Source organism: Eptesicus fuscus, chromosome 5, assembly GCF_027574615.1.
Source record: "Eptesicus fuscus isolate TK198812 chromosome 5, DD_ASM_mEF_20220401, whole genome shotgun sequence".
NCBI lineage: Eukaryota > Metazoa > Chordata > Mammalia > Chiroptera > Vespertilionidae > Eptesicus > Eptesicus fuscus.
The window spans coordinates 75,447,327-75,460,192 of NC_072477.1; the positions used below are offsets into that span (position 1 = coordinate 75,447,327).

At 39.5% G+C, this 12,866-nt stretch overlaps 1 protein-coding gene and 1 pseudogene across 16 annotated transcripts in view; both read right to left on the minus strand.

Moving 5' to 3' along the window:
* Positions 1-322: 322 nt before the first annotated feature.
* LOC103302742 (60S ribosomal protein L26-like) lies at positions 323-879 on the minus strand (annotated as a pseudogene).
* Positions 880-9,953: 9,074 nt separating this feature from the next.
* Positions 9,954-12,866, minus strand: part of HNRNPC (heterogeneous nuclear ribonucleoprotein C) — a 45,770-nt gene continuing 42,857 nt past the window's right edge. For 9 of the 16 annotated variants that reach the window (XM_054716415.1, XM_054716417.1, XM_054716412.1 and 6 more), the window contains 4 exons: positions 11,447-11,634; positions 10,817-10,930; positions 10,421-10,602; positions 9,954-10,321 (listed from right to left, as the gene is read on the minus strand). In XM_054716415.1, the coding sequence (XP_054572390.1) occupies positions 10,238-10,321; positions 10,421-10,602; positions 10,817-10,930; positions 11,447-11,634 (568 nt within the window). In that variant the 3' untranslated portion in view covers positions 9,954-10,237. The remainder of the gene's footprint in view (positions 10,322-10,420; positions 10,603-10,816; positions 10,931-11,446; positions 11,635-12,866) is intronic. The other 7 variants (XM_054716424.1, XM_054716426.1, XM_054716425.1 and 4 more) reach the window with 5 other exon arrangements.

Here is a 12,866-nt window from a genome sequence, read left to right on the forward strand (position 1 = left end):
TAAAATAATTTAAAAGAAAGGTAACAATTCCTGACCTTTACTTGTGGTAAATAAATAATAAAAAACATAAAGCACATATGTACATACGCCGAAATGACAGAACTTTTTTTAAATAAATAAATGGGAGATGGCGATGTAACCACGAAACAACTTACGTCGAGTCCAATGTACCCCGAGGACTGCCTGTACTGACAAGTGTATCATGATAGTTTTAAAATGTTAACATTAGGGGAAACTGAACAATGGGTATGCAAGGAGCTCTCTCTACTGTCTTTGCAACTTTACTGTAAATCTAACATTATCCCAACATTAAAAACTTATTTTTTAAAAAGCAAATAATTTTTTTTCATTTTAAGTTTTTAATGAAAGTTGTATATAAGATTACTTTATTCCTGCATCTTCTCAATTGTTTCTTCCTTGTATTTTCCCTTTTCCTTTCCTACTTGGCGAGATTTGGCTTCACGTTCAAGGATCTTTTTGCGGTCTTTGTCCAGCTTTAGTCTAGTGATAACCACCTTGCTGGGGTGAATGCCCACAAGAACTGTTGTACCATTAGCTTTCTCCCGTTGCACTCGTTCAACGTATATGACATATTTCTTCCTGTAAACCTGGACTACTTTGCCAGTTTGCTGCCCTTTGTAATGTCCTCGAACAACCTGAACTTAATCATCCTTTCGGATGGGCATGGACCAAACACTGTACTTCTGTCTCAGCTCTTTGGAAAGAGGAGACAACATAGTCTTCCTTCGAATGTGGGAAGGTGCATTGAAATGCCTTTTACGGTTCTTGCTCCGGTCAGAAGTCACAAAGGGATTGAACTTCATTTTGATCGCTGGCGCTCCTACGGTGGCCGCAAGAGGGAAGAGACCCACACACTGTTTCCGGTTCTCAAAGGTTTTTTTTTTTTTAATGTGACACCTCTACTAGAATGGCTAAAATTGAGGGGAAAAAAACAGCAGTTAGACAATGGTGTGGGGTAATAATCTATATCCCACTAATTTCACTTTTTTAAAATGTTTATTGATTTTAGAGAGAGAAACATTGATTGACTGCCTCCCACATGCATGCTGGTCTGGGATCGTCGATGAGGGATCAGGCCCCCAACCTGGGCATGTGCCCCGACTGGAAATCGAACCAGTGACCTTGTGGTGCATGGGATGACGCTCAACCAACTGAACCACACTAGCCAGGGTATCATTCTTAGTTTTATTGCCAGCAGAAATAAATACATATGTTCAAAAACAGACGTGCTCCAGAATGTTCATAGCAGCTTTATTCATAATAGACAAAATTGGAAAGTCCAAATGCCTGTTCACAGGATAAACTGCAATATATTTATACACTGTAATACTATACAGCAGTATGAATGAAAAAACCTCAACATGCCACCAATACGAATTGACAGACATAATGTTGAATCAAAGCAGCTAAACAAAGAAAACGCCTACATATTATCCCATTGAAGTTCAAAAGCAGGCCAGACGGATCTCCAGTGTCAGGATGGTAATGTTATTGGTGTGGTGGTACAGTGGCGGGAAGAGGGCACACATGCATGGGACTTTGGTAGTGCTGCTGATCTTCCAATTCTTGATTTCCTGCTGTTGTGTGTTCAGTGTATGAAAAGTAACAGCAGTACACATGATTTATGTACTTTTCTGTATCTAAATTATGCTGCAATAAAAAGTTTACCCAAAAGGTAACAAACACAAAATGAGATACCACTGTACACCCATTAAAAAACCTAAAATACTTAAAATTTCATTTACAGCTAGTGAAAATATACATTAGTACAATCACTTTGAGATGTTTGGCAATATCTATTAAAACTGAATATACACATACCCAACAATTCCATCTGTATATATAACTAAAAGAAATGTGTACACATGAGTTCTCAAAAGCCATGTACAAGAATGTTCACAGAAGTATTATCCCAAACTGAAAACAATCCAAATGTCTTTCAATGATGCTGGAATCTAAGATCAGTTACAGTCCAGAATTGCAGGGAAGTTAACCTCCTTGTGGCATCCCTCAGTCAATGGGGAACAGGAGCCAGTAGATAAATAGGGTCTCCTATTCTCCCATCCTTCAGACAATTCTGGGAAGGATTATGTATCCAATCTCAACAACAAACCCTTATATTGGTTTTTCCTCCTTAACTGTCTGGTTCTTCTCACTTCCTCACTTGTTTCCTGGAATCACCCCCCAGATAAACTCTCTCAAGGGGAGCCCAAACTTCCAACAATAAAATACTATGCCATCTATATATAACTCAGCCAAAACCTATTATGGTGATGCAAGTTAGAGGAAGGGTTCCCAGTGGGGTAACCACTGGAGGGGGCTTGAAGGTTTCTGGGTGCCAGCAATGTTCCCTATCCTGAGCAGGATGGTGTTTAAACAAGCATGTTCACTTTGTAAATCTTCATGAAGCTGTATGCTTAAAGCATATGCATTTTATTATATGTATACTTTCATTTAAAAAAATTAAGATATGCGAGGGGGCTTTTAAGGGAAATGGGACTTAAAGACAGGTGAATTGCAATGAGCACATCCATCTTTTCTGATAATACCCTCTCTCTCTCACCCTTGGCATCAGACGCAGGTTACTGAGGGATTTGTTGGAGGCTGACATTGGAAGAGGATTGTGAAATTACATTACAGTGAAAGAGGGCCACAAAATTCACCTGTAGGAATGCACCCCCTTGAGTTAGGCACAAGGTATTACAACTCCTTCAGATTTTTTGTGTTTTTTCCCCCTTCAGGTGTATTTTTGAAAGTTTGCTCCTTCAGCCTTGCTTGGCATTCCTGATGCCTATTTCCAAGACTGCCTCACCCAGGACTAACCTTCCCCTACTTCTTCCTTTCCCTTTCCCATTCATTCAACATATATTTATGTCCTAGACACTATGTTAAGCACTTGAGATATATATTGAACAGTAATAGATGTGTTCTACTCTAACAAAAACATATCAAATAATTATACAAATTGATGAGTGTGACTGTAATTTACACTATCAAGAAGATTCTTGGTTCTATGATAGCCTATTGACCTACTTAAGAAAGGCAAGGTAGGCTTCCTGGAAGAAGCAACATGAGCTCAACCCTAAGGATGAACGTAAGTTAACTAGGGAATCAATTGGGCAAAGGTGGCAGGGGAGAGAATGGGGAGTAGAGGGATAAAGAGAAGTCCATTATAGTTGGAACAGGTTAAGTGAGGGATCATAGGTTAAAGGCTGGACAGATGGGCAAGGAGTGCCATTTATAGTCGAGTAAACTGTGTTAAAAAGTTTTGTCATTATCTAAGGGCAAGTAAAGTCAGAAGAGTTTTAAGTGGAAAAGCGCCATGATTATATGTATTTTGAAAAGATCACTATGGCTGCTGTGGAAGTGACTGGAAAAGGATCACAGTGGATGTGGGTATACAGGAGGCTACTGTAGTAAGCCAGGAGCAAGGTGATGGTAGCTGGGAATGGGATGGTGGCAGTCAAGATGGAGAGAAATAGAACAGTTTAACAGATATTTAGGAGGCACATGAACTTTATCCACAGCTATACAATATGGTATGTCATCTGATCTGAGCAAATATATTCGTGTTTGTATCAGTTAACAAATTGCATTTTGTTAACATTGGTTCTTTTTTCACTAGCACATTTCTTCTTAGAAAAAAAGGTGTGTGGCTACATTGCAAGTGCATTGTGCCTGGGATATTCTGAAGCTGCTAAGTACAAAACTAGTGAAGAACAGAATTTAAAATTGCAAAACTGGGGGCGGGGAGATGGCTAAGGAATCAACAGTAAGGAGAAAACAACACCCAAAGGGCATTGTAAAGAAGACAACATGAAAAACAAATGTAGAGGACAGGTAGGAAAGGGCCATCTTGGTGGGAACAGGATTCCTCAGATACACCAAAGGTAGGATAATACTTTCCTAGATCTGTAGAGATCTAGGAAAAAATGAACCTTTGAGTCATTTACATGAAGACTGAGGACTCCTTGACGAAGTGAGGGACTCTGCATTAACCTTTTGCACTCGGATGTTGAGTGTGACTCGACACGGTTAGCATTAGTAGCATTAGAATAAAGGAATCGAGAAAAAAGCGAGTGCAAAGGGTTAATATTCTTACTCAGGTGAATGCATAAGAGGGCAAGTCAGCATAAACTTCAGGAGTGCTGCCATGTGGTTGGTCCACTGGCTGTAGGACCCAGGTTATGTACCCAGGTAGCTGCCGGGCCTGCCAGAAGAATGGATCAGTATTGTAGGAGGGAATGAAAACACTAACGGCAAACACCAAGGCTGCTGTGGAACAGTGAGAATGAGGATATGACTACTCCTGGGGGGCGGCGGGGGGAGGAGTAGATTCTACTAAGGGCTGCTTTCCCTCTGTCCAAGGCAGAGAGCTGGAAATTCGCTGTCATTGCAGGATGGGAGACTTGGCAAGGACAGGGCAGACCACCATAGCATTCCCAGCAGTTACAGTCAACTTTCTGGCAACTAAACCCCAGTAGCTTCAAGGACTTTGGGAATGACCTAGCTGCACTAAAGAAGTTTTTGTGGAGAGTTCATATCAAGTTCTGGGAGAGGGGCAGGTTTGGCTGGTTCCTAGGGAGAGAAATATTGTGGATGAGGTTGGGCTGGCAGTTGGCTCTGGCTGGCTCCTTAGCAGACCACCTGGCCCCACTACAATTTCCCCCAGCACGGCCAAGAGGGACTTTTTAAGTGTCTCATACCTGTCTGTTATCAAGTATTCTTTAGGGCAAGGAGACAAGAGGCCAAAAAGTAGCCATCAAACTTTAAGATTTTGAAGTCTGGGAGAAAAAAGTAAACTATGGACCAAGCTAGCTGGAAATGTGTGGGAGTTTGAGTCACTGAACAAATAGATTTTCAGGCTCACCTTTCTTCCCAATTCACTTGTCCCCAATTCACACCAGAAATAATTATTGTGGCTTGTGAGGATTTGCAAAGGTCAATCAATCCGTGTCAGTGAACCCCTTTCACATTAATTAACACTTTTGGTGTAAAGACCAGTCTTTTTTAGGAAATTCTTGCAATTACACTGCCAGATGTTTTTAATGGGCCATGAAGGCATCAAGGTACAGGGCCAAAGTTGTGTAATCAAGTACTCTGACAGAGAGGAATTTTTACAAGGTATTTGGAAAGCTTATGTTGTTTGAGGTAGAAGAAATGGTTTAAAATAGGAGTTTCTGGGTGATCCAGGAAGAGCTAAGGACAATGGGTGGAAGTGTAATCTCTGAATTTTTGCTACATTTCTAAAGCCCAACCATGTTGCATAAAACAGCATTTCAGCTCTTAGCCAGGCAATTTTCAATGTGCTTTTGCAGCTATTATGACTATGAGCCACTCTAGCACAATGCATATACAACATTCTGTAATAGTGGTATCTGCCTTGGGCTTCAGGCACTTTAAAAAAAATATTGTATACTGCAAGAGGCATTGCTATATCAGTGTGACCTACATGGACTGGGTCTGCAGTTGTAGAGGTTCTCACACTAGGAAAATCTTTTCAACGTTACGGTCTAGGTCCTAGAAGTATGTTATTTTCAATGAACTCAGCACATAAAATATGTTGGAAACAGACACATTTGTAGAACTTTGAATTAGTAATCAAGCCTTCTCTAGCATGCTATCTAGTAACTTTAAATCCAGTTTCTCAGTCACACTAGCCACAGGGCTACTATATTTGTCAATGAATAAACAATTCCATCATCACAGAAAATTCTACTGGACAGTGCAGAAGCTTTAAGAGTGGTGGGCCAATCAAGTTGGGCTTTAACATGCTTTCCTCCAACCTCAGAGAATAAAGATTTTTGTCTTCAATCCTAGCTTTTCTCTCACCTTTACCCCTACCCACATACCTCCTTTACGTGATTTCTATACTTTGGCCAGATTTTAATGCAGGTATATTCTCAACATTTCAAACACACACATCCCAATTGAAAAATGATGATGCCTGAGTCCCAGTGACTGAGATTTAATATCTGGAGTACACACCTGGGAATCAGGATTCTAAAGCTCCCTTGGTCATTTTAATGCACAACTAAGGTTGAGAACCATTAGACAACTAATTTGATCAAGTACTGACAACCATTGTAATTACAATTTTTTTAGGTTTGTGAAAAGCATGTTATTTTTGCACAAGGAAATTTGTCAGACTTCAGAACATCTTTTGTCCCTCAAGCTCTTTTATTCCTGTGTGACCTTAAAAAAATAATCTGGCATGCTCAGGACTGAAAGAGAGCACCATGCTTTCTTATCCCCATTCATCTTGGGCTTCAACATATTTCTATGAACTACCCTTTTTTTGGCATTCACCCCATTGTACTATTTCTTCTCTCTTGCTATTACAGTCTGCACCTCTAATTTAAGCTGTGGGGGAAGTGTCCCACCTACTTCCCAACAGGGCTAACTTCACTACTCTTCAAACAGGTCCTACTTTTCATAATTGGGGCTAAATATTTTTTTAAATTAACGAAGTTACTAATACAACCACATACTGTTTTCAGACCTTTTCCTTGGTTTACTTAACTTCAATAGGATTAATTTACCAAAAATCCAAACCTGGAATTTTACAACATCCCTAATTTAGTCAGTCTCCTCTGTAAACACCTGGAATTCTCTCATCAGTCAGGTATAAACCCATATCTAGCTTTTTCTCTACTTTAACTAAATTTTTAATTTATGCCAAACTCTTTCTAAACACTAAAAATTCTCCCAACATAGTGTCCATATTAGTCAAAACCAGTATAGATGATATCTGTTCTCTGTGAAGTACAGCATTGATAAAGCCTGTTAAGTACTTTTAAAGTTACTTAATAGTCCATATTCTGCGTATTACATATAAATCATTTTTCTGATTACCCTCATTTCTGTCATAGCTGTGTTTTATTCTTAATTGGTTTCCTCCAGTTACCAAGGCGCTTTTTCTTTAAACTTAAATGCATTTTCTTGGTCAAGGTAATCTGAACTAGGGTCCAGAAACTCAAACCCCAATTGACATTAGTGTATTTCAGTGATTTTTCAACTGATATGCCACAAGAATTAAAATATGCAATACCTGACTATTTAGTCAGAAATTCTTACCTCTTTTCCTTTAGACTGTCAAATTAAAACACGACAACAGCCAACACAATAGCTGTCCGGTGTGAATGAACTGAAATCTACTGGGAATCCTCTTTTCAACTATTTTTTGTCAGATCAGCAAAAAAAAGTACTTTTTGGTGTGCCACATAATTTTAATGTTTGTGTACTATGAGATGAAAAAGGTTGAAAATCACTGGTGTAGTTTAACTTCTCTTATTCTAAATAGAAAGGTCAGTAGGAATGTTTATGTGGCTAAGTCCTTCATTTCCCCAGTCCACAGTCAATAATGATGCTTTCTAGTTCTCGCCTAAAAATTACTGAATCACAGGCTGGCCACATATTCTCAGAATAAAGTACATCTTTCAACCAATCCCATTAAATATACAGCTATTCCCTAATCCCCAACTATTTCTGTAACATTACCTAAACACTAGTACTTGTAAAGTTTAGTTTGTCACCTGTTGTTTTACTTTCCCTGTCATACCCCTAGGCTTTGCTGCTAAATTGTCCAATAGATTCCTTTGACATTTTATAATTACTGGATGGCTGAAATGAGTGAATTTTCTTCTACTCCTTCCATTACATTCTCAGTCCTCATTTGACTTCAGTTTATTCCTTTCCAACTTACCATACCTTGCTGTTCCTGTTTGCATTTTCTTTTCTGTTACACCTAAGTTTCCTCTGTAAAAGGTTTAAGAACCTGCACAGACTAGCACAAATCTTATAATCTTTATAGGCTTAGGATGTTAAGGTAACATTTGAACTGAAATCTACTGGGAAACCTCTTTTCAACTATGAAGGCTTTAATTCACAGTAGCCTGAGAACAGGAGTGTAAAATGACTTTTCCCTATGAAAATAACCTAGACACATCTTTTGTCAATAACCCTGCGTGTGCAGAGGATGGATGATCATTTCTCTAGCTATTAGAAAGAGCTATTCCTCAGTTTCTTTCAATATTTAGTTTGGAAAGAATTAGACACTTTCGCCTTAGCTGGTTTGCCTCAATGGATAGAGCGTTGGCCTGCAGACCGAAGGGCCCTGGGTTCGATTCCAGTCAAGGGCATATGCCTGGGTTGTGGGCTTGATCCCCAGTGGGGGGTGCAGGAGGCAGCCAATCAATGATTCTCATCACTGATGTTTCTCTCTCTCCCTTCCTCTCCGAAATCAATAAAAATTAAAAAATGAAGAAAATAGACACTTTCCCCTTGGCCAGTATGGCTCAGTTGGTTGGGCATCATCCCGTGCACTGGGGGGATTGCACATGCCTAGGTTGGGAGCTTGATCTCAGGTAGGGGGCATGCAAGAGACAGCCAATTAATGTAAAGTTCTCACATCAATGTCTCCCTCTTTCTTTCTAAAAAATCAATAAAAATGTTTTAGCCTGGCTGGTGTGACTCAGTGGTTGAGCATCTACCTATGAAACAGGAGGACACGGTTCGGATTCCTGGTCAGGGCACATGCCTGGGTTGTGGGCTCAATCCCCAGTAGGGAACATGCAGGAGGCAGCTGATCAATATTCTCTCTCATTATTGATGTTTCCTATCTCTCTCCTTTCCTCTCTGAAATATATTAAATAGGTGTTATTAGTATTTTAGAACAATGACCCCTTTCTAAGAATCCAGCTAAGCATCCTACTTTGTCATGAGTTATGTGTAAAAAGTGAGTTTGTGTAGCATAGGAAATCACATGACTAGAAAACAAGGTGGGTAGTAGTATGTTTATCAACTTAACACAAAAGCTACTTTTATACTGGGGATCTCAGATCCAAGGGCAGCCCATAGTTCAGCCTCTTTCTATTCTGCTTTGTTATATAATGATTTAGGAGATTCTTATAAATAGAACTTAAGAAGTCTGGGTGTACCCTATGCCTAAAAATCATTGCAAGAAATTGGGGAGGGGCGCACAAAAATTAGTTCATATGAATTGAACTGCAAGTAAAATAAGTGTGTAAACCTCACTACGTTCTCAGTTACCTGGGAAAGAGGTTTTCTATTTTCAGTAACACTGGGGCAAAGACTCAGAATCCAGAAGGTTAACTGGTGCTACAAACAGTAATTGAAAGGACAAAAATGGAAGAAAGTAATTGTCATTCTCCAGTTGTTTCAACTTCCCTAAAATACTGACATGTTTGAATCTTTTAAGGATGAAACAATTTAGCACACAACAAATATCTCAAAAAGGGCACAACTGGACCACAAAGCACTGGTGGAAAAGCTTAATCTATTTCCCAATTTTTTTTCATTAGGGTATAAAAGCAATTTTGAAAACCCTCCATTCCACAAAGTTACTTTTCTCCTTAATGTTTACACTCACCCCAATGAAATATAATTTGAGTAGTGTGTGTTGTTATGCACAATGATTATGATTCAAATAAAAATACACGTGGTACATTCTAGGGGTTTTGTAGAAACCGCTGTGAAACAAAGTATTTGAAATAAATATAAAATACAAAAATAAAAAAAACCAGGTTTTTTTTCCTCCAAATTCCTGGTTTAATAAGGATGTGTTTATTTTGAGAAAAAACGGTCCCAAACATCAGGCTGTTCACAAAAATAACCCACAGTATCAACTTTAGAAAACAAATCTTAAGACTATTACACTAATTATTTACCTAGAGGATGCATTTGACATGCCAACTCTCATTCACAAAAATACATTGTTACATTTGTGTTGAACAGCCCCACATAGCACTCTTATATGGGGTATAACACATACCTCTAACTCAAAGCTGCTCTCGGGTGCTACTCAACTAATGCGATTGCCTTTGCAGTTAGGAAAGCAACTACTGAACTCATATATGAATGAAAAGAACTGTACTCCCTACATAACAAGAGATTATTTTGGAGACAGTTGATAAAAACCATACATCCTTTTTATTGTTAAGTCATAAAGAGGTATCAAAATTAAAAGCAAAAATTACAGGGTAAGACTTAACACAACTACTAGGAGCATCAAAGGAAGTGAAAATGGGACTAGGCGCAGGGCAATATGAATTAATGAACATGGGAGGGACAAGATAGGGAGAACAGTGAGCATGTGCTGAAGGTACTAGGGAGAGGATCTGGTGAAAATTTTGATCTCAGACAAGCGCCTAGATAAAGAAATAATGGGACAACATTTCTAAACCCCACTATGTGCTTAAGAGTCATCCTCGCCATTGGCGCTGTCTCTGTCATCCTCTCCTTCCTCAGCCTCTTTTTCATCATCCTTGATCAACTCCAGCTGTGAGAAACAGACACAAATAGGATGGAGTTAGAGGCACTCCATGTGTCCCTGATCCCCCCTCCACCACCTTTTTCTTTCCTTTCCCGTGGTTTTCACCTGGTCATCCCCCCGATCTTCATTATCATCATCATCCAGTAGGTCCCCCTCCTCAGCAGAGTCCTCTGCACCCCCCTCGGACTCCATCTTCACATTAGTCTCATCTTTCTTCAGGGAGCTGGTGGTCTGCTCCTCTTCTGTCTTATCATTCTTCATCTCTACTGGGGATGAGAAGGACAAGTCTGTCCAGGGATATTAATGTCCATAGGGTGTAAACAATGCCCACAAAACTGCACCACAAGTCTAATTCCTCCCACACAAATGCCCTTCCCAATTCAAACTCCCCAAGTTTCACATTCAATTGCTTTATACCCACGATTCCAACATATACTTTCAATTACCTTAGGTAATTAACCCAACTCTACACCCCCCCCAAAAAGTAGCAATACCATTTACCTGCTTGTTTGCTCTGTTCCTTTTCAATTTTTTCCAGGCTTTCCAGTAGATAATCCACTTTCTGTTTTATCTGGGTCAATTCCTTCTTAATGGCCTGAAGGTCATCTCCTTTCACTTTTAAAATAAATAAAACCTTAGATGAGAATCAAATGTAACAGAAGCTACAAGTTACCAAAAACATTCCTACCATACTATACACTAGTAGCCAACAGGAAATCCCTAGGGAGAAATGGTATTAGTCTCAGAGGTAAGGACCCTTCAACCTTATAACCGATAAAGGAAAACTCAATCTAATGTGCTTACTCCATTACCAGTAGCATTCTGACTTTTGTGGACCTGCTAAAGACTTCAATTCCTTTTTATTGTATTTTTTTTCAATTCCCTTTTAAAGCACTTTCTCTGTACAGTTTTACTGACATACATTACAAATTTAACAGGTGCCTCAACTCCCTGAAGTATTCAAATTACCAGGGTCTTAAGGACAGAAGGCAATCTAGAGTTGGTCCCTTAATCATTATATTCTCTTCTTTTATTATGCAAAGACTTTTCTACAAAAAGTGAAATTCTTAGCAGCATTAATTTCATTATTTCAACATAGAATAAATACCATGAAGCTGCAATAATACATACACTTTGCAGACTTGGAAGAAGATCCTCGCTGTCCACTCTTAGAATTGAAGCCACTTTTGCCCCTTCGTGATGTGTTTCCTGATACACGTTGGCGTTTTGAGGGCACTACAGCCCGAGCAATAGGAGGAGGAGGAGGAACACGTGCTGGGTAACTGTACATCCTATTGGATAAGAAGAAAACAGAATTCCTTCACAACTAAATTAAGTCAGCAAGACCAAACAACTGTTAACTTATAAAATAATAAATTAGCCCAGCCATTGTACTGTTTGAGCGTTGACCTATGAATCAGAGGTCACAGTTCGATTCCTGGTTCAGGGGCACATGCCCAGGTTGTGGACTCGGTCCCTTTGATCAGGAGGCAGCCGATCAATGATCTCTCATCACTGATGTTACTATCTCTCTCTCCCTTCCTCTCTGAAATCAATAAAAATATATTTAAAAAAAGATAAAATTAATGTATAATCTCTCAATCACATCTTTAAACACACACACACACACACACACACACACACACACACACACACAAACACTCCTCCTAGTAACTATAATATAATCAGGTCCACTCAAGAAAGATACAACCAACAAAGGGGATCTGAGCAAATGTAAACTTCCTTCTTATTTAAAATGTCACCTTAGGTGACACAAAAGAGCCATCTCTTAGCTTTTCCAAGTAGCCCAGAATCCTCTTGCTCTCTTAATCACATGCCTTTCCAAGCAGGTGCAGCATTGTTCAGGAATATTTTTAAAAAATGAAAGAAAGGGGGGGAGGCAAGATGATAACTCCTGCCCTAGCTGGTTTGGCTCAGTGGATATAGTGCCAGCTTCTGGTCAGAAGGGTCCCAGGTTTGATTACGGTCAAGGGCATATACCTTGGTTATGGGCTCATTTCTCAGTAGGGGGCGAGCAGGAGGCAGCTGATCAATGATTCTCTCTCATTATTTTTTTTTTTAAATATATTTTATTGATTTTTTTACAGAGAGGAAGGAAGAGGGACAGAGAGTTAGAAACATCGATGAGAGAGAAACATCGATCAGCTGCCTCCTGCACACCCCCCACTGGGGATGTGCCCGCAACCAAGGCACATGCCCTTGACCGGAATCGAACCCGGGACCCTTCAGTCCGCAGGTTGATGCTCTATCCACTGAGCCACACCGGTTTCGGCTCTCTCTCATTATTGATGTTTCTCTCTCTCCCTGTCCTTTCCTCTCTGAAATTAATAATTTTTAAAAAGATAGCTCCTCTAATCCCAATAAAATTGAGTTAATCCAAAATCTAAAACTTTGTGAGCCTAGAACAAAATAAGGGCTCAAGTATTAGTTTAAGGAATAGATGATGGTTAGCTTCTTTCACCCATCTTGCAATTCAATGGAAAGTCTCCCACCACTGTATAAACTATTTTTCTTCACCTTTTATCAATAC